The 23,223-nt window shown below is 35.6% G+C and overlaps 1 protein-coding gene across 4 annotated transcripts in view; it reads left to right on the top strand.

The window, feature by feature from the left end:
• ELF1 (E74 like ETS transcription factor 1) overlaps positions 1-23,223 on the top strand; it is a 97,979-nt gene that overhangs the window by 70,671 nt on the left and 4,085 nt on the right. For all 4 annotated transcript variants that reach the window (XM_019755285.3, XM_019755283.3, XM_019755282.3 and 1 more), the window contains exons 3-8: positions 638-818; positions 8,455-8,562; positions 9,930-10,097; positions 15,394-15,477; positions 16,215-16,407; positions 17,518-17,970. In XM_019755285.3, coding sequence (XP_019610844.2) covers positions 638-818; positions 8,455-8,562; positions 9,930-10,097; positions 15,394-15,477; positions 16,215-16,407; positions 17,518-17,970 — 1,187 coding nt within the window. The remainder of the gene's footprint in view (positions 1-637; positions 819-8,454; positions 8,563-9,929; positions 10,098-15,393; positions 15,478-16,214; positions 16,408-17,517; positions 17,971-23,223) is intronic.

Here is a 23,223-nt window from a genome sequence, read left to right as displayed (position 1 = left end):
TGTTATATCAATATATTAAAAAAATTTTATTTGGTTTTCACTTTTAACATTGAATTCTTTTCATGACCAATTAGCTGATGTTTGAGTAGGTTGTTCAGAACCCTCTCTGGGTTGGTTTCCTCATCTGTAAAATGAGGCGACTAGACTAGATTAAACGTGAAGGGTCTGTTCAGTCCTAAACTTCTGTGCTCTTGTAACTAGATGGAAAATGAAAGTCAGTTTTCCCATTTGAGTCAAAAGCTGTTGTTAAACACAGCCCGTGTGCCAAGCGACAGTGTAATATTTATTTCAACTCATGGATATTTTTCTGTCAAAGAATCTTTTGTTGAAATTTTATTTAGTTGTACAATTTCATTGGTATGCCACTTCATATATATTGATATTAGTAAATTTAATGCAGTTTAAAAGTATATTTTTATAGGATTTTCCAATGAAAACTTGGTTGTTAAGACTCAACATTAACAGTGAAGCTTTATTTGGTCTTAATAGGTTACAGACCTATGAAGCCTAAAAGGATTGTCAAGATACAAGTAGCCGATGATGTAAAAACTAAATCGATGTCCAGTGTGAAACAATGTGGGGTTATATTTAACAAAAGCAAAACTGTTAATCCTTGTTTTCCCCTCACCCCTCCCAGCTTGGTGACCCCTCCATTTTTCCCGCTGTCATTGTGGAACATGTCCCCGGTGCTGACATTCTCAATAGCTACGCGGGTCTGGCCTGTGTGGAAGAGCCCAACGACATGATCACTGAGAGCTCCCTGGATGTCGCTGAAGAGGAAATCATAGACGACGACGACGACGACCTCACCCTCACAGGTGTGTGTGTCTCCTGCGGCATCTCACTCAGTTTTCGGCAGTGTGCTAGCCCTGGGACTTGGGGGGCATACGCTCCCTGGGTTTTGAATACCTCCATTACCTGCAGAGGCTAGAGCCCTGCAAGCAGGAAAGCACACTTCCTTTGTCATCTGCCTGTTTCGTGGTGCTTTTGCACCTTCCCTTTCTTCTTTCCTAAATTTCTTGAGATGAACGTTACACAATAGGAGGCGTGTAAGAGGAAACAAACCAACTCAATTCATCACGTCTTCTCAGCACTTTTTATATGCCTGGCACTATATACTCATAACATTGAGAAGTTGTTTTGAGAAAAACAGATAGGAAAGTCCTTCTTTTCACTGCTGCCGCAAGGAGCAAAGTAGGAGGCCATGATCAAATGTAGGAGCAGGTGCTGAGGTGTAAAGAAGATTCCTCTCCTGGGTCAGTCAGAACTGCTAGGATCTTGCAGACCTGAAGAGTTCACTCTAAGTGTGAAGTGTAGTGGTCATGCTGTTTACAGATCGGTGCTTGCACTTGTATTGTTACTTTTACATGCACGTATCTTGGCCAGAGATGTTGGAGGTATTTGAGAAAGTCAGTTGTTTGGAAACCTCTGTTTAACTCTTCCGCCCTTTTTTGAGCCATGTCTTGAGAAAGCAAAGCACCTTGTAGCCCCACTTAGTCAAGAGTGGGAGACGGCAGAGGACTGGACTTTGGGGACACTGCAGGGGAAGAGGGACATGGGGCAGAACATGTTATAAACGGTACCTTTGAGTCCCAGGGTGCACTGCGCATGGTATGAAGGAATTATTACCATTTCAACATACAGTGATAGCACTGTGTTAGATTCCTTATCTTTTAGATGCATATACAAAAATACTTAGATAAAAGATGCTGTCTTGGATTCCTTCAGAGTAAACCTTGGGGGCAGTGAGTGGAGTAGAGCTGCAAGAGCGACCCTATGTTGGTAACGATTGATGCTGAGAGTGAATATGTGAGAATTCATACTGTGTTCCATAATTTTGATTTAGTTTGACATTTTCAGTAATAAAATGATGAAATGATTTTTATGGATTTGAGGCTTATATTAATGGCTGTTGTTGTCATTTATAACGCCTGATTTCAAATTCTCATGTTCATGGAAACACTTTCATTTTTATCATGGATTTATCTGATATCAAGTTTGATATAAAGTTAAACCTATAAAATAAATGTGTGATGATAGAATATGACTTTTATCTGTTTACGTGTTGGAGTCCACACAAGGTTTTATTTGGAAAAAGGTTGTGCTATTTAAACATTTTGACAATAACTTGACTATGAGCTTTTATCTATGTGGAGATTCTTCTTCCATTCCCAGTCTTCAAGGATCTAAAAGTGAAATTACTAAAGGAGATGGTAGAAATTATATTTCTACAAATGGAAGGTAACCATGATAACTATATTCATTAGTAAATCTTCTCATAAATACTATTATATATTTCTTTCATATTTACTCGTTTTTACAAAGTCAAACATAATTTTTAGTAATTTGTAATAATTTCAAATGTCTTTAATGAATTTTTCTCTAAATTATTATAATATCAGTGCTTTCTATCCTTGGTATGGATAATAGATTTTAACTAGTGGCCGTTCACGACTAATCTATTATGAAGAAGTTTAAAAATACATGTATTAAAAGCTTGGGATTTTATTGTTGCCCATAAGAAATTTTTGTCACTTAATGAAGGACCAACATTTTCTTTATATTTTTTATAGCTAGATGTCCTTTTTTTTGTTGTTTTCTTTCCTGTTTCATGTGAGTCCCACCAATTTAGTTTGCATTTCCCAACCTAAGCACTGGAGCTGAATGGAATAAACAAAATTTTACAAATTAGCCCGTTGATATTAAACACATTTAGCTTGCTGCACGTTTTTGAAATTTGAAAAGATAGCATGATGTCTGTATATATAACTGTGGGGTGATTTGTAGTGAATGCGAAGTTAAAAAAGCAACGGTCAGGACAGCACAAATAGTATGCTACCTTTTATTTAAGATAGGCAAAAGAATATAAATGATATGTGTTTAAAATATTTCATATTTTAAAAATGGAAAGATTAAACCAAAAACTAATAAAAATAATTTTTGTATTAAAGGAGGGGACTGGGATGAAAGCTAGAATTCTCTAAATATACTTTGTTTTGTAGTTTTTACTTTGGAACCATGTAAATGTTTAACCGAATTATAAAACAAAGGTAAATCCAAAAGAGAGAAAATTAGCAATCTCTAAAAATTGAAACACACTGAAACAAATGAACCTAATTATGTTATGTAGTGGTTGGTGTAACCATACAGAGCAGAATTATTTAAAGTTATTTTTAAGGCTCTACATTTCCCAATGGGCTATAGCCTAAAAAGCAAAAACAGAACTGCGAAGGAGACTTAAGTTGTTTTCAGTAATTATATTATTAGTAATAATATGGTTATTGTTATTTTAAAACTTTGTGTATATGTGAGAGGGATAATAGGGTAAAATCAAATAAGTAATGAAGCTAGTGTCATAAGAAGCCAGGATTTATAAAGTAAGATACACAAATGTTAAATTGCAAAAGTAAAGATTCTATAATTCTATATAAGTAAATATGTAATTCCAAAAAATAAATTCTACAGTGCTAAATTTGAGTTGCAAATACTAGTACGAACTCTCATAATGTATTTTCTTCTTTAAAAAAAACAAAATCACAAAAAACTTCCTAGCCAAATATGGGACAACTTGAATATCAGTAAGGACATAACCACAATGGATTAAAGCATATTTGATAAGTTTAAATCCATGGTCTCATAATGATACTTACACACAAAAAAATGGTCACTGATTGGCGATGCTAACTGTTTTGAAAACTGATAAATTAAGGTTAAGAATCAAACACTTATTCTCTCTTCCCTATATGAACTATAATACTAGTAATTAGATTATTAGATGAGAAGTTTCTGTATTAGTGAGTATTCCAGCTAATAAATGAAAATGAATGATACATAGAATATTTGTATTTTGTAATTCCCAATGAATTAGTAGGTATAAATATGAGCATCAACAGTTGATAACATCACAAAAAGAGCATACCAGGCATTTGAGGCTTCTAATGGAAGAACACATCACAGATGAAAAACAGCCTTCAACAAAATTTAACCAGAATTTGATGGAGCCTTCAGAACTGACTGCCAGTGTAAAGGAAATACAGAAAAACATGTTGCACTACACAGTCGGAATACGATTACCAAAATCCAGACTGGGAAATTAGAACAAGCAGTCTAATTCTTCATTAATTGCAAAGAAAAAAGGAGAGATACAGAGAGTGACATAGAAATGAAAAGAAACTTAAGAACCCTATCAGTCAATTGCAATGTAAGGACCTAAATATTTGGCTATGTTTAAAATTCTTGAAAATAATTTTTAGAAATCAACCTATTCCCTAACTTTGGCCACCAAACAGGCTGAGAAATAATGAACAAGCCAACAGCAACGAACATTCCTAGTATACACATTATGGTCTCTAAATGTACTTTCCACTACGGATACCAGGGTACCTGGGAGAAACGACTGAGCCTGGGTTTGGGGCAGGAAGTGTACAAGAATAGCCTGTGATACTTATCGTCCCAGAAGGCACTGAAACTACCAGAAATTACTCAGGTCATATCTGAAAGATCCAGGAACCAGCTTTAGTTCTCAGTGGCCAAAGATGGGACATTTAGAGCATCATTAAGAATTATAACCACAAAGGACTGAATAATATCAAATATGTTAAAATCTATGTATTCATGGTTATACTAAAGAAGTAACTCGGGTCACTTTTGGAAGATGCTAGGAAGCCCTGTGTTATTCTGAAAACCAGTAAATAATGGAAAAAGAATTAAGCATTTAATTTGCCTTTATTGCATGAACAGTGGCTCACAGTAACCAGATAGTTGATGAGGGAAAGTTGTTCTTTTTAGAGAATTCTAGCTAATGAATGCTGGAGGAATGATAGGATTAGAATGATCACAATTTTGGAATCCCTAATGCAATAGTGGATCTAGGCAACTATCGTTAATAACTGGGAAAGACATTAGACGAAAGGCTGGTGGAGTTTTATAATGGATAGATCAGGCTGACAGCACTTGAACCTGATTTTCAATCTTAGCAGTACTGGAAGAATACTGTTAGACTTTATAGCATTGCTTCAGAAGGCACACAGCATTGCCTTTGAAGTATTCTTGCCTAAAAAATGAAATGTGAATCTAATCAAGCTTTTAGATATAACTACGGACACTTACAGGAAATACATGTTGGGGGTGGGTGGTAATCAGCAAAATCTGAAAGTGTGGGAAATTACAGACAGATGACCCAGTTTCTTCTAAGATAAAAGCATAAAGGAAAAAAGAGAGAGAGAAGCAGTACATGTCACCAAATGTATTGCACAAACTGTGTTCATCCTGATTTGAACAAACCAACCTTTTAAAAAACCCAAGACATTATTAACTATTGAAACTGGGTCCTTGATACATGCGGTTTATTATATGATTTTCTCTACTTTTGTATGTTTTTGAAATTTTTCATTATAAAAAACTTGACAAAGAGGTAGTTTGAAATTCTTGTTGATTATTCTTAATCGATAGGCAAATAAATTGTTATACATACTAATTCTGTCATTTTCATCTACCCAGCATACTAAAATATTTTATAAAGTGTATTTATGTAAATGAATAGAGTTATACGAATATTTAGAAGATGATAATTGAGTTATCTGTCCCTTATTTGCCTGTTTTTTAAAAATTTAATTTTAGGGTATTTTCCTCAATTCTTAGGATTTCAAAGCTTTGACAAAGGAGTGATATGCATTTTAAATTTGCCTTAAATTTACAAGATTTAAAATAAGAGGCTTAAGTTTTTAATAGAAAGTGTTACAGTGTCCCGCTTTAATCATCTTGCAGGAATTTTTGAGGTATTTATCTTTTCTGGTTTTAACTACTATGGAGAAATTGAACTTTTAAGCATTTGTTTTTATAGAATATATATTTAAAATTTAATTGATTTATTTTTCATTACACTTAGTGGAAATCGTCTCCTGATAAAGTCTGTGAATAGTCTCTATCCATCAATAGTCTCCTAGGGAAGTTTTGTGCATCTTTATATGAAAATGTAAAGGACACGTACTTTTAGAAGTAAAAATTATTCAAGTTCTCTAGGATGCTTTTGGTGATAGCTCAGAAGTGTGACCGCTCACTTGAAGAGGAAAAGTTTAAAGCCTTTGAAAGAGGAATACTCCATGAAGGGTTGAATTACTGTTTGAAAAAATTCAGGCTAGATTAAAATCCTTGCCTTTTTTTACATTGGCTCTCTTCTTGTTCCTTGACCTCCATTTGACCTATAGATATTTGGGTTTAAAGATACAAGTTGAGGGACTGGAGCCCAGAAGTTTGGAATTCTGCAGGTACAGTTTTCATATCTGGAAGAAGGAGCTTGTCTTTGAATTTGGCAGGTTGAGGAAATTCCCAATGCTAGCCATTATTATGTGAAAGAAAATGTTCTGTTAGGAGTTTCTTCCTAATTGAGAGGAGCTGACTAGTACATACATGACCCCAGATCCTGCATTTCTTTATATTCCTCGTTCAGGAATTGTTCCGGTGTCTGCTTCTTCAGCCATTCATCCCTTCCATTCTGTCATGGGATTCTCCCTCGGGAAGGCAATCAACCCAATTAATCGATGTATAAAAGCAAGTTAACTAATCCATTGTTGTACTGTCTGTAACAGTTGCACGTTTTGTCTTATAACAGTATAGACTAGTTATCTCATTTTCTTTAAATGTGTAATACTTATTCTCATGCCCTTGCTTCTACTATTCTTGTTCTAATTTCTGTCCTTTCCTTTCAAAGTATTTAAATCTTAGCTATCTTAAATGACTTATCCTATGCCCACCTCCTCAGGAAGCCTTCTTAACTTATGTTGATATACGGTGCCTATAGCCAGTCTTTTCTATAACACAAAATTAATCCCTTTGTTATTTCCTTAGACAGTATCTGAGCATCAGTTACTACAAGGTGAGGAAAAATTCGTGTCTTAAACTACTGTATCTTCCACATTTCCTAGCACAATTGTTGAAGAGTGATAGAGTGACAGGTATTGAATATTATTGGCAGTTGAGAACTTGAAGTAAATTAAGAATTCTGTGGGTTTTTTGGAGATCTTTAGGAATTGTTTAGGAAATATTTAGGACAATAAACGTTATAATCTAACGAAAAGTTTAACTAAATTTCAAAGAGCTATTAATTTCTTGCAAATCTGGTTATAGTCTTAATAATGAAAAGGAAAATTATTTCGTTCCATGTCTTGATTGAATAAGAATGGGAAGAGAACAGCATTAAATGATCTCACTTTCATTCATTTGATTGAGAAAAAAGAATTTTTGCTTCAACTACTATGTCTGTATTTATTATATTAACATTGTATAAAATTAAAAGGCTTATATTCATTGAGTTACTATCAGTCCAACCCTCAATCTGAAAGTTCTGACTTGATACCTATATATATTTTCAAACTTTAAAAAATAACATGCAATTTTTATCAGAAATTGAGGGGAAAATACATAAAGTAAGTATAAAGAATTATGAATAATGACTATCACATTCAGAAAACTTGAATTTATCCATGAAAAGAGAGCATTTGTAGCTCTTTATTTAATTTAGTTTCTTGGTTCTGATCCTAGAGGTTAGTGGCTGAAAACCATTCTGGAATTCACTATACAACTATTTTAGACGTATGTCTGGGACACAAAGAAGTGTCAACTATCTAGCATGTACTTTGATTATTTTTCATTTATATTTTAATATTTTTTAAGAACGTTAAAAAAAAGAACTTAGATGAGGCAAGTGTAAGGGGGATTACTATTCCGTAGTAGGAGAATTAGTGTTCTGCAGTACACGCCAGATAAGAATGGTTCCAGGATAGTATAATTACCGAAGGGTGTTTAGATTCTGATAATGTGACTATGACTAAAACTTTTTGGAGATGGTGGCAAGTCACTATTATAGAGGAATGGAAGAAGAGGCACAGATTACCAGAGACCCATATTCATTCCTTTTAATGAACTAAGAGTGTCGGAAGCTGTGTTGGAGTTGAAAGGGAACTAACAGCACCAACCCATTTTATAGTATGCAGTCTACGGAATAAAATGCCTTGCCCACTGACATACTAGTTTAGTGGCACACTTGGGATTTCTGCTGTCACTCCTGAACTGTTTCTAAAAAGTCCAATGTCCATCTTATTTGTTTTTCAAAATATAAGAATTATTGGAGAAATGACTAGTGATTTCCCTCCAGAGTGTGAACTCTATCTTGCTTACTCTTTTACCTCCCAGCATCTGGCAGGCATATGTTTGTTTGTTTGTTTGTTTGTTTGTTTTTAATAAAAACCTCACATCTTACAGTCTTTTTTTACAAAATAAGAAATTGACGAGTATTTAATTGTCATATTCAATACAGCTTTTATATGTTGGTACAAAGTAAGTATGTCAACCCAAGTATTAAATGATGTATCCTAGTTCAAGAGATCAGAATCTATGTGTTTTAGAGTAACAGACGTCTCGTTGTTGATTGTTTTTTTTCCTTTAAATGTATTGTAGTTGAAGCTTCCTGTCATAATGGGGATGAAACAATTGAAACAATCGAGGCTGCTGAGGCCCTCCTCAATATGGATTCCCCTGACCCTATGCTGGATGAAAAACGAATAAGTAAGTGAGTGGTTATGTGTTATGACTACTCATGTTTCTACACTTTCACTAGGTACTCTTGTCATCTTTGTCTGTTAGATGGTGAATATCAAGAGACCGTGTTTTATATTTTTTGTCCCAGGTGCATTTTAAGGCACCGTACTAGTTGAGGCACCTTCAATAAAGTGTTTAGTTAAACAAGACTTTTTTTTTTTTTTTTTTTTTTTAATTTGGGGAGTGAGACCTTTAGGAATAAAAAAGTAATTTATTTAGTTGTCAAATAGCAGATGATGCAGAATTTCTTCTCTTGACTTCATTGATAAGAGTATTAGGTTATTTAGGGCCCAGACTATTCTAATTTAGTGATCTCTGTAGATATTCACCAGTGAATAGGTAAACATTCACTGAATAGTTTTCTCATAGTTCAGGGCATAAAATTCACTGTCACATTTAATGTGCTTTTAAATCTGTGTTCTCCTTCAGGCTTTTCTGACAAGAAGGTAGTTAAACTCATAAAGTTAATTAATACTAAGTCAATTTAAGATGTTTACTGAATAATTTATATGCACACCAGTGCATTAGACAATAATGTTATACAAATGAACAGATATTGCCTCTTTTCCTCAAGCTTAATAATTTAATTTTGAAGACAGTTATTTATGTAAAGAACCATAAAAACCAAAGATAAAAGCCGTGAGCGGAATTACAGCATTTTCTGGGAGGGGAGGGTACTCTAGCTGAGAGCATCAGAGACAGGCTTTATGGAAGGAGTGTTTTGACTGGGGCTGTAAATGACAAATAGCTTTGAATGGGTAGAAGAGATAGGAAAAAGGTATTCAAGGTAGAAGGAATGGAATGAGCCAAAGACACTGCCCTGTAGAAAAGAATGAAATGTAGATAAAAATGTTTTGGCATAGCAGAAATGTAAACTTCATGGTGGGTGGGAGATGAAATTGGAAAAGTAGGTTTGATCTAGATTGTGAATGCTTTGAATGGTATACTATGAAGTTTGTGTTGTTCTTATCTTTTTTCCCCTATAAACTATGGGAAGATATGTTAGTTTTATTTTTCTTTCCAATTTTCAGGGTGTAAAATTTTTATAGAGAAGAATACTATAGTCAGATCAGACTTAGGTTTCAGAGAATAACTAGCAGCCCTGTGCAGAATGGAGAAGAGAGACTAGATAGACTGGTGACAGTCAAGTAAGGAGGACACGGAACTAGTTCAGTCAAGCCTGGACTGACTTCCGATACCAGATTTAGGGCAAAGGAAATAAAAAGCAGGGACTGAATTTCAGGGTTTTATTTCTGCTTCAATCTTCATAGAAACAGGAAATTCTTTTGATTTATAATATAAAGTTGATAACTAGGCAATTTTATTTCCATTAGATAATAATATTTTTAGTTCATCTGAAGACGACATTGTTGTTGCCCCAATCACCCATGTGTCCGTCACGTTAGACGGGATCCCTGAGGTGATGGAAACCCAGCAGGTTCAAGAGACGTGTGCGCACTCACCGGGAGCCTCCTCGCCAGAGCAACCCAAGAGAAAGAAAGGTGGGTGGTTGATTTGTTCAAGGCAAACAGTCAAGTCTTGATGTGGAATCTAAATGTCATTTTTACTTAAGGATATTTCTATACCAGTTAAAATTTACATAAGAAGAAAAGTGAGGGCACAATAAATTAAGAGTATTTCTTCGTATGAGATTCCCTTTTTAAACAAATGAGATTATTTTATACGTTTAAAATATTTGGTCTACCTTACAGAAAAGGTGTTTCCCAAGGTTTTACAGCCTCAGTCTCTTATCTAAACCCTTGTGCTCATACTCCGAACGAGCTCTGGGTAAGGACAGGCCAGCTTCCTCCCTCCCGCAGGGCACGGTTTCAAAGCCACCAGCATAGATTCCAGTGGGAAGAATACGATTTGGATATCACGTAAGTAACGGAAGAGGAAAAGGTTAGAGTGTGTTAAAGGGAATTTTTACTATTTCACAAATTAGGACCATACTTACATTTTAAAGTCCTACACTATTTCCATTTTATTGCCTTTTGACTCTACTCCAGCTTGTTTAATATTTTGAGTTTAATATTTTGATAAATGGTATCACTACCAGTCACCCCGTAACCTAACTTCACATGAAAGGAAGGGAAATTCCGAGAGCCAGAAATGAAGAGGAAAATAAAAATAGTAAGAATGAGCTGACACTGCAGCAACTCTGAAGGGCCGAGAAGGCTGTGTCAGACTGGATATCCAAGGGGCTTGGGTTTTATTGCCCTTGTAGAGGCAGATGCTTATGTCTTGACCCAGTGCAAGATGGGGTAGGGGATCAGAGACCTCAGCATTAAGTGGGATCCTTGAGAGGCTGTAGCCTCAGGAGACAAGCAATTTGCCCTTTGGCAAGACAGATGTCAAGAAAGTTTGTATTTCTCAGCTGAGGCTCTGAGTGGGGAAGTTCATTCTTTAAAAATTCATAATCCTAGGTTTGCCTTCACCTAGGTTTGAAATTAGATTTTAAACTATTGCTGTCTTTATGAATTCCCAGGCAAGTAACATAAAAGTGATCCAAGCCTAGCAACTTAGGGGCACCAGGCAGAAGCTCTTGTAAAATTGTCCTGGCAAGTCATACATTTAAATCAGGCTGCACAGGATTTCCTCAAATACAACTCTGTTGAAGGTGGACTCACATTTCAGTATCACAGAATACGTGAGGAAGATACTTCCTGAATGAAAAGCAGCAGACGTAGAAAACCCTAGGGTCAGTTCTCTAAAAACTTCAGATAATAGAATTATCAAATAGAAACTTTCCGTGAATGTGATTGCAATTATTAAAGCAAAAGAATAAAAAAGACACCATCAAAGAATAAGGCTATTAAAAAATACCAGATGGAACTTGCTCCTCTAGTCAAGATGAAATAACAGAACCTGATTTCGCAACGATTTTTTGGATATGACACAAAAAGCACAAGCAACAAAAGTGAAAATTAAGTGGGACTACATTAAACTAAAAATCTTCTACACAGCAAAAGAAACAATCAAAATGAAAAAGCAACCTATGGAATGAGAGAAAATATTTGCAAATCATGTATCTGATAAGGGGTTAATAGCGAAACTATATAAGGAACTCATACAATTCAATATCAACCCCCCACCAAAAAAAATCTGATTAAAAAATGGGCAGAGGACCTGCATAGATATTTTTCTAAGGAAGACATTCAAATGGATAACAGGTACATGAACAGATGCTTAGCATCACTCATCATCAGGAAAATGTAAATGACAACCACAATGAGATACCACGTCACACCAGTTAGAATGGGTATCATCAAAAAGACAAGAAATAACAAGTGTTAGAGAGGATGTGGAGAAAAAGGAACCCTGGTACACTACTGGTGGGAATGTAAATTGGTTTTCCACAGCCATTATGGAAAACAGTAGGAGGTTCCTCAAAAAAATTAAGAATAGAGCTATCGTATGACCCAGCAATCCCTCTTCTCTGTATCTGAAAAAATTTGAAAACATCTGTAAAGATATATGTGCCCTTAGGTTCATTGCACCTTTATTCACAATAGTGAAGACATGGAAACAACCTAAATGTCCTTCGACAGATGACTGGATAAAGAAGATGTGGTACATATACACGATGCAATGCTACTCAGCCATAAAAAAATGACAGAACCTTGCCATTTGTGACAAAATGGATGGATTTGGGAGTATCGTGCTAAGTGAAATAAGTCAGCTGGAAAAGGGAAAGTACCAAAGATTTCAGTCATGTGAGATGGAAAACAGAAAACAACAACCAAACCAAACAAAACCAAACTCATAGACACGGCAACAGTCTGGTGGTTACTAGAAGGGAAGGGGGATGGGAGGAGGATGAAGAGACGAAAGGGGGTCAAAGATATGAGTAAGACTAGATTTTGGGTGGTGAGCACACAATGCAATATACAGAATTATAATTATAGAATTACACACCTGAAACTTATGTTATTAACCAGTGTTACCAAGTAAATACAATGTTATTAACCCATATTACACCAATAAATGTAATACAAAAAATATTTTAAATAAAATTTAAAAGAAAAAATACATGACTGGTTGGTTACCTGTAGATTGGGCAGGGTGGGGAAAGGTGAGATGTAAAGATCACAAAGGGGCACAAAGCATTTTTAGGGGTAAAGAATGTGTTCGTTACCTTTTTTTTTTGTTTCCCCAGAGAGAACACCTTCACCTGACTTTTATTATAGTATATTGTTATAATTGTTGTATTTTATGATCAGTCATTGTTTGTTTGTTTTTTTAATTAGTTTCAGGCATACAGAACAAAATAGTGATCAGACATTTACGTAACTCACAAAATGATAACCCCAACAGGCCTACTACAACCAATACTGTACAAAGCTATTAGAACATTACTGACTAAATTCCCCATGCTACACTACACATCCCCATGATTATCTTTTAAAATTATAGTTGACATTCAATATTATTTCATGTCAGTTTCAGGTATAGTATGTTCATTATCATGAATGTTGTGATGGTTTCACAGGTGCATACATATGTCAAAACTTATCACTTTATAAATTTTATTTTTTGTTTATCAAATTATAAATTTTAAGCATATGCAGTTTATTGTGTATATCAATTATACCTCAGTAAAGCTGTTTTCAAAAAGTAGAAGACTAACATTCTACTTAATGGTGAAAGACTGATTTGATAAAGAATCAAATAGATTACATAATATATGGGTTAAACAGGAGAGTAGTCACTGCTTAAGAGAGAAACATTGAGCTCCAATATAGATCTGATTTAGAATTAAAAATATGAAAGAGTTAGAGATGTGAGGATTGAATGAAAAGGTCTACATTTCCTCAAAGCTCCAGGAGGACAGACAATAGGTTAGTGGTTACCATAGGGTAAGGGGGGAGGCGAGGTGGGTGGTAGATGAGGGTAAACAGGATCAAATATATGGTGATGGAAGTAGAACTGACTCTGGGTGGTGAACACACAAAGTGATTTATAGATGATGTATTATAGAATTGTACACTTGAAACCTATGTAATTTTACTAACCATTGTCACCCCAATAAATTTTAATTAGAAAATAAAAGTCCAGGAGGAGAGAACATAGAGAGTAAGGAAGGGGCAATATTCAAGGATAGTGACTGAGAATTTTCCAGAATGATGTTAATCCTAGCATGGTGAATCTTGGGTAGCGTAACTAAAATAAATTTAGGCCTAAATTCAGTATAGTAAAAATGCAGAACAATAAAGACCCCCTCCCCCCAAAGAAGAAACAAATCAGGGAGAAACTAGATAATTGATTTTTAAATTCACAGCTTAGAAACTCCCAGTAGAGGCTGAAAGGGTTGGATACCTTCAAAGTATTGACAAATAACTGTTAAATCAAAAATTCTGTACCGAACTAAGCTTTAATTCACAAAAAGCTGTGCACATTGCCACCCTGAATAGCGAGGAAAACGTTGAAGAGAATGGATATTGGGTAGGCTACCAACAGTGTCCTGAGTAAATCTAATAGAGGGAAACTGGGGGATAAAGAAATGGTATCTATCAGAAAAGCAGGTAAGAAAGCATCAAATGAGATGGTAGGAGGGATAGGGGCTAATTGAATTCTTGGCTTCTGATACTTGTTATGACTACAGTTAGCCAGACGTATCGGCCTCCTGAATGGGTTCTCTGCAGCGATGGAAGCTATGACACCTGGCTGACTAGGTTGCACCTTTATACACTTGGTAGTCTTACAAGGGTCCTGGACAGTGACCTTTTTTGACCCTCTTCTCCCTGACTCTCACTCACCCTGATTTCAGAACTGCTTTCCTGTGCGGTTTGCCTGGGGATGATGGCTTGTTGCTAACCTTGTGACTTTAGCTCTAGAATTCTGCTTTTCTAAGTTACTGCCCTATGTTAACCCAGATTCCACCCTTGTGATCCAGACCAGAGAGTCAGCTTCAGGAATGTAGGAGTAAGAGGTACTAACTATGTGAAGTATCCAGTTGTGCTTAATCTTCATTGTTTCTCCTATACAGAATGGTACTCGGTTCAGACAGCACCATCACCTCTACCTAAATCGCAGGCAGCATGAGCACCACGTATTCTAGATAAGTGGCAAAAGGTCACACAAGGCGTTAGAATAGTTGGTTGACCCAGCCTAAGGCTGCAGAAATACAGGTTAATACCATTGGAATGGACTTGTTTAGAGATTGGATGACGGATAACCATAAAGTCTGTTTGTTGTGAGCTGAAAGAAATATAGAAAAATGAGATGTTTAAAAATACACAGGAAAATAAAAATTGACTATATCATTCACCAAAATTTCGCCTCACTTATTTTTCATATCTTTAGAGTTTTGAGAAGTTTCCAGTATTTGAGAACTAACTATGCAGAGATGTATTTAGAAGAGAGAAAAGCTGAAAATCCACTTCTCCTACCTTAAAAAGCTTTTATAACCAACAACAGACAGATCTACATGGCTTATTTTTGGAGCTCAAATTTTATCACATCAAGAATATTCCCCTGAATTTTAAGAAAATATCGTCAGTATTGTCACCTCAAAGACAAGATGCAATGTTTTAAACTCAACCTCATTTTCACAAATGAGCCAAAGTATCATTTTCAAAGTGTTTGTTATCTAACCTACATTAATGTGCAATTTTTACTGGTAATTTTTCTTTTAATAAATAGTACTTAAGGAGCCCAATATATGTAATCCATGTATAAAGTGTTTAGCATTTGAAATTTAGGATAAAGAACAAAATAGCATTTATAAGCAGCTAAATTGTCCTTTCACTCACACGTTTGAGAGCACATATTTATGCAGAGCTGTTCTGATTTCAGGGAGAAAAACTAAACCACCACGACCAGATTCCCCAGCCACTACACCAAACATATCTGTGAAGAAGAAAAACAAAGATGGGAAGGGTAAGTACTGCTGTGATTTCCCTATCATACTTATGGATCAAATAGTATTCAGATTATTTTTTGAGCTCAAGCTTTAAAATGTCTGTATGGTTTAGGCAGAAACCACCAGCTTTCGTGACATGTTAAAATGGAACTTGCTGCTGTCACATGCTTATAAGATACCATTGCCACTTTCTGTAAAGAGAGTGCTAATGAAATCCAAAGAAATCGTTTAGAAGATTTTCACTCACCTGTCAAAATAATCCACTCATTCATTTAATAATGAGTCTTGGAAGAGTGCAGCCAGATTATGTTTTTATGTTTTCATTTTATAGACATTTTATTACATTGTGTTGGAGTTTGAGTATTTTAATAACTGCTGCCCAAATTTGAAGAAAATTGTTATGGCTAATCCACGGGCTCTGATAGAAAGAGAATGACTATTGAAAGGTTTTGTACAAGTCTTTTTTACTGTTTTTTCTGTTATGGTTCTTAGCAGGAAAAAATCGTCTTAAAGAGCATTGTCCTTAAGTCATCACAAATCTAATTGTCAAGATTGCTATGTTGAGATATATAGGACTAATAAAAAGATTGATATTTGGCCCTAAAAATTATGATCATTATATTACCAATACTAACTGAATTGTATAATATTTTTGTATAATTATAGATGGAATTTATAAGTCTTTTAGTTGTCTTCTGTTGTGCTCTTTCAAATAAAATTTTGGTCAGTTAAAAAGAAATTGCTTTTGTTTCAGGAAACACAATTTATCTTTGGGAGTTTTTACTGGCACTGTTGCAAGACAAAGCTACTTGTCCTAAATATATCAAATGGACCCAGCGAGAAAAAGGCATTTTTAAATTGGTTGATTCTAAAGCAGTGTCGAGGTTGTGGGGGAAACACAAAAACAAACCTGATATGAATTATGAGACCATGGGGAGAGCTCTCAGGTATGTGAAGTTTTTGTTGTTCACTGTGTTAAGCATGTAATTTACTGAATACTGAAAAATAGATTACTTCTAAAATGTTAAGGAATTTTAAAAATGGTGAACTTTATTTATTAAAGTGCTAAAACCACACTAACAGAAATCAGTATGCATTTAAATAGAAATGTTATTTCAATCTAGGAAAATGTTTGCCTTCCAAAACAGATCTTCATGGAAATAACAGGTATTTTATTTATAAAAGGATCAGAGAATGTTAAGCTATCATCAGGAATTGTACATTAACCACAGGGCTCATATGTTTTGAGCCATTAAATTCAGCACAGAGTACAAATAGTGGTGATGCAGGTATATAATAAGAGGGTGCATTTTAAAACATGAATCTCAGGGATGATGTGTAATATATTTTGATGAAATAAATTAATGCTTTGAGGATAATGTTAGACATTGAAAATTTTCAAAGTATCATTTTATTCAAGATATGCATTATCCTCACAGATTTATTAGAAATAGCAATGATGTGCTAATTTGATGACCTTCTTAAACTAAACTCTGTTTAATTACAGTTTTTTTTCTTAACATACACTTTTTGGTTAATAGTTTAATTAAAATTATTGACAAAATTTGAATCACTTTTATTTGTGCGTCATCAAATTTTTTACAGAAAACTGAATTAGATTTACAGAATCAAACTTAAACTGGTTGGAATGTTATAGGGAGCTATGAAAGGGAAATAATTTGAGGTTGGTACTGGATCCATTTATTCCCACAGGTTAGCCGGCAAGGGTACAGGAAGGAAGAAAAGTGAAGGCTAGAATAATCCGTGTACTTTATGAACAATCACCTAATTAAAATTGGTTTTCAATTTGGTGGGTAATAGGACTTTTATCTATCTATGAGTAAATGTGTGTTTTACATATATTTAGAAAATAATGTTTTTAATTATAGAATCTTATATATATATTTAAAAAACTGCCCTTCATTTAGAAATTCTTTTCGCGCTTGTTTCCAACTTGCAACTTTAGTTTATGATTAGGAAATTTTTATTTTGGTGACTATTATTTTAACTTATGTTTAATTGAATAAAATACTGATAAAAATATCTGCTTTGAATAGGTATTATTACCAAAGGGGTATTTTGGCAAAAGTGGAAGGTCAGCGCTTGGTGTATCAGTTTAAGGAAATGCCAAAAGATCTTATTTACATAGATGACGAGGACCCCAGTTCCAGCATAGAGCCTTCAGATTCATCACTGTCGTCTGCAACAACCACTTCAAGTAGGAACCAAGCAAGCCGATCAAGAGTATCTTCAAGTTCAGGGATAAAAGGAGGGGCCACTACAGTTCTAAAAGCAGGGAATCCTAAAGCTACAAAAACCAAAGATGCTGTGGAGGTGGCCCAGCCATCAGAGGCTCTGCGGACGGTGCAGCCCACACAGCCTCCGTATCCCACCCAGCTCTTCCGGACTGTACACGTGGTGCAGCCAGTGCAGGCTGGCCCAGAAGGAGAAGCCGCCGTCATCAGCTGCGTGCAAGACGAAACATTCAACTCCTCGGTTCAGAGTATCAGGTGAGACAACGAAAGTTACGGATGTATAGGATTCTGTTCCTGACCAGAGCCATTATTTGTTAGTGGGTCAAGATTCAGAGTGAAAATAAAATTGATACAGATTTCAAGCTAGAACTCTTGGTCAGTAGACCGTTTCACAGCAGCAATGTGTATTATATCAGACCTCTGGTTATATATATCAGTGATTCCTTTCTTTTTCAACTTTGACATTACTTGATGTTATTTTATCAATTGAAGTCTAGTCCACTATACCTTTTTATAACCGGATTGATCTGTACAAGAAGGGATCCGCATATAAGAACACCCAGGGAAGGGGTTCAGATCTTTTTTTCAAACAGTCAGAAGCTGTAAAAATTCAGCATAAATTGACATATCGTGACCTTTTGGAATGCATTGAGTTCCAAGAAATAAACATTATTCCTTGGGAAGATCCTATTATGGAACAGTTCCAAGTTCAAATAGGTAGGGAAGCCAAGAATCTAAGTTCCTCTTTTTCAGGCTTTTAGAGTGGCAGAAGTTCGAAGAGTAGTTTTTTTGGCTTAATGAAATCAAATTTGCCTCATAGCTCCAGGGAAGATACAAACCAAGACCAAGAAAACCCTATCTGCTTTAGACTGATCTTTTGCAGAAATCTGGGAGGGTTCTTGGCTGATTTAGAATGGGGAAAAGGGAGGAAGGCAGAGAAAATTAGATAGATGTTGGTAGCATTCCATTTTTGTTTTTCTACTGTCATGAATTTCCAGAACATGAAGTATAAAAAACATTGGAGCCCTTCCAAATCCAATAAAAATGATTCTTTGATTATTGTCATTAGCCAACTTCAGTCTTACATGTCTATATTCCAGAATATAAATGCTAGATTTTTGTTCAATAGATCTTGAAGCAAGTGAACATTACCTAGACTCAAAATAGACTTAGGTGATTCATTCTTTCTTGTATAGTCCACATAAACCTTTGACACTGTGAAAATCGAATTCTCTTAAATCGTTAGTTGACTTTCAAGAAATATAAAGATCACATTTTTTCCATTTTAATTGGATAGGAATGATACCTTTAACTGACATTAAAGAAATACTTATTTAGCTATTTCCTTTTAATTTTTTATTTTCCTCCAGATCCTACTGGTTACATGTGATGACTGAGTATCTAATTGGAAGTATGTGGTTCGTCCCATTGGTTTCTAGGCTCTTTGTCATCTTACCATTGTATGTGTTTGTGTTGATAAGGAAACATACAATGGCCACAGCTAATCACTCAGGCCCCCTTCTTTGAGTGATTGAGTGGGTTTTTTAGCATCTGTAATCAAAGTTTCCTTTAGAGACCTTGAGAATAAAACCAAACCAAAAACATTAAAAAAAAACCACCCCACCCCTCTACCTCTGAAAGAAATTAAATTCTGATATTGTGTAGGATACTTTATTATCCTGCATATCAATTTCTAAATGACTCAGGGTCGGATATAAAAATATTGTAATTATCTTTGATATACCTTTCAGAATTTTCACTTCCAAGATCCCTGAGTCTGTGGACTCTGTGCCTGCTTCTTGCCTCTAATATTTTTTTCTCTTCAGTCCAATTTACATATTACAACTACGTGTAGCTTTGCTATGTGCCTTCTTGCAGCTTCTGTTAGATCTGTGTCGCACAGTGTGCATTTTAATTTCGGTAGCCGCAGCTAGCTGCCAGCTCTCACTCCGCTCACATTTCTTCCTTGCTCTTGGCTAAAGCTGACTGCTTGCCTTTGCCTCAGTCTCCTACGTAAACCTGCTCTTTCCGTTGGCTCTAATGCCTATCTCCTCCTCTATATTTAAATCTGTAGGAGCCAGATCTTAGTCATTGTCCTTTTCCTAGCACCTAACATAGTATCTGGCACCTAATACCTCTTCATATTTATAGAATTTATTTTGAAGCAGTGCATATATTCATTCTTTAATCTCGTAGAGCAGTGAGTTCTCTAAGTGGACTACTTATAGAATGAAGAAATACAAAATTTAATTTTTCAAACTTTTAACATACTTTCTTATACACCTCATTGTATATTTATGTGTATGTATATGCACAAATACATTCTAAATCATTCCTTTGACTTTTAAAACAATTCTTCTCTCATTTGGGACTATCTTTTATTTTCCACCCTGAAATCCTACTTATTTTAAAGCAGTTAAACCTTTAATTAAATGCATATTTCCCCTGATATAGCAACACTCTTTGAAGACTGACAGCTGCTGAATATAATTACTCAGGTTTTGTTGTTATTTTACTGTTTTCTAGTATATAGAAAGTAAAAGTGTTAAATAAGTTTCAAGCAAATTGTACATAACTCTGAAATTTTAACATTATTAGATTAGTTTTTCATAAGATTAATTTCTTGTTTAGTGATTTCTTTTTAAATACACATTTTTAAATTACCCCAACTTTTTATTATAAAAAATTTCATAAGAAAAATGGAAATAGTACAGTGAACATCAAATTTACCATCTACCTAGATTTTCAATTGATAGCTTTTTGCCTTATTTGTTTTCTCTCTGTATTTATTTATACCCTTTTTCCTGTGTGGCTATTTATCGAGTAAGTGGACATTATGACATTTCATCCCTAAATATTTCAACCTACAATTCTTAAGAATAGGGACATTATCCTAAATGACCATATTATCCCTTCTAAAAAGTTAACAATAACTTGGCTATATCTTTTTTGATTCCATTACCACTTATTAATAAAATCAAAGACCTTTTAAAGATTTTTCTTCTGTAATTGAGAAAAGGTGGAATAATATGACTTAAAATAATATTAATTATTAAATTAATACAAGAGCTGACACTTTGAAAACACTCTATTTCATACACTTTACATATATTAATGTATAGAGTCCTCACTGCTCAATGAGGTGTAGGTAATATTATTCCTATTTTACAGATGAGGAAACCGAGGCAAGGAGAGGCCCAGGAGCCTGGTCACATCTAGTAAGTGGTGGAGACAGTGTTTTAATGCAGTTTAGTCCAAAGCAGTGAGCTTAATGATTTGTCCTGCCTGTTGATTCACATAAATCGCATGAATTATCACTTACAATGAAGTAGCAACATGTTTTTTCTTTTCTCAATTTATGTCCCTTGCTCATTTCTTTTTATCTCGCATAATTGCATGTATTTATGTTGAAATCGATTAAGCATTTCTTAATTGATTTATGGTATATGTGCTCTGTTTTTACAAATTTTAATTTTGACTCTGGCTTCATGTTATTCAAAGAAACAACAAAAATACACCTCTGGTAAAATATTTTCCTAAAATTGGCCCTTGGTGAAGTGGAAGTCCATATACCTACCTAGCATAACTTCTTTCTCTGTAATGTTTACTCAAGCTCTAATAGTTTTCTCTTAGGGTCTTTTAAATAAATTAGTCTCTGAAAATGTATAATCTGTAGGTTATCTTAAAAACAGTGTAATGGAGTGAAAAGAAAGTAGGCATAATCTTTCAGCCGTCCAGCCTTGTGAATTATTCGATGTAACATTGAATTATATTAATAACTATTCTGAGTCCGTTTTCTCATATACAAAATAAAGGTGATAATACTTAACTTTACAGGTGGTTATAACACTTAAAACACTTCTGACATCTGAGTAGATACTCAACAGAAGCTAAGCATATACAGGCATGCACCACATATTGGCCAATGATGGGCCACATGTATAGACGATAATGGAGCTTATTGTCCTGTAAGAAATGGAAGGATGTGGGGTTCAGGAGGAATTCTTTTTTCCTCTGACAGGAGCAGTATCTGTGGGGCTTGGCAGTAGACTCCCTCTCAATCACAGCACCCCAGCTGAGGGCCCACAGATCACACCCCGTCCGTCAGCCACTGACCTCTCTCTGCAGAGGAGCCTGGCCCCCCAGCACTGCACATTCAGGGTGCCACAGCCCCCCCAGAGCCAGCCTGATGGTTCAGAGCACGTGGCTGTCACGTTTTTGCTCAGGACCTAAGGTCCTGCACCAGGACACAGGTCCTCAGGAGCTGCCTAACAAGAGTTAGGTGCCCCCGTCACTATGCTGAAAGCTTCCTGTGGTAGCGGGGACTGGCCTGTCCCTGGACTCTATTTTCAGGTTGTCATGATGTAAAACATAGATAGGTTTGATTTCTTCCATCACTTCAATGCCAGAGAAAGCCCTTTGTGCCAGATCATCAGTGGAACCAAAAACAAATTTGCAAAGTCAAAACACTGAGTCCCGAGCTCTATACCCTTTCCATGTTAAACAACCCCTTTTTTAATGACTACCACACAGTTCCTTAATCTGACCACTGCTCCAGCATGCAATAGCCAAAACCACGTTGCCATGACGACGCCCTGTGCTCCTCCATCTGTCCACCTTGATTTCTTATTCCTACTGGTCCTCAGGCCACTTCTCACTCCTTCCTGATGGTCACACGCCTTTCCCAGCCACTTTCTCAGTATTTCCCATCAGTCCAGCCCACATCACCGTTCACGGAGCAGCCCTGACAGCTCCGATGTTCTATTTATGACCCTGTTGGAGAGAAGTAGGGGAAGAGTTTGTGATGCAGTGTTTATAGTCTGCAGTAGGGGTCACACCCTAGGCCTTCACAGGCCCCCCACCCCCCCCACTCGTTCACTGACTCACCCAGAGCCACTGCCAGTCCTGCAGGCTCCAGTCATGGTAAATGCCCTGTACGGGGACCGTTTTGTATCCTTTATACCACATTTGTACTGTACCTTCTCTATGTTTAATACACAAATACCATTGTGTTACAGTTGCCTACAGCGTTCAGTACAGTAACATGCTGTACAGGTGTGTAGCCTAGGAACCATCGACTGTACCATTACCCTAGGTGTGTAGTGGGCTGTACCACCTCGGTATGTGTGAGCACACTCTGCAATGTTCACGCCGAAATCGCCTAACGATGCATTTCTCAGAATGTACCCCCATCATTATTCAAGGCATGACTTACTGTAAATCTTTGTTAGCTTCAGAAAGTTGCAGGAATTGTACATTACCAGTATTTTACCATTTGGTTGCAAGAAGCTTAGGAGATTTTTTAAAGGTAGTTAACTACAACTTGTTTTACATAATAGAATTTAACCAGACACAACTGACAGCTTAACCATTAAGAAAAAAATATTAAAGATTCCTGTGGGTGGGACAAGGCTATATAGTATTTTATCCTTTAATCTGAATTTTTTATTAGTGAAAATTGTTTTAGAATTTAAATAAACCAGTATATTTACATTGTAGGTACTGTAG

This window comes from Rhinolophus sinicus, chromosome 16, assembly GCF_057876585.1.
Source record: "Rhinolophus sinicus isolate RSI-liver-muscle chromosome 16, RSI-T2T, whole genome shotgun sequence".
Lineage (NCBI taxonomy): Eukaryota > Metazoa > Chordata > Mammalia > Chiroptera > Rhinolophidae > Rhinolophus > Rhinolophus sinicus.
This window is presented reverse-complemented; position numbering and strand designations above follow the sequence as displayed.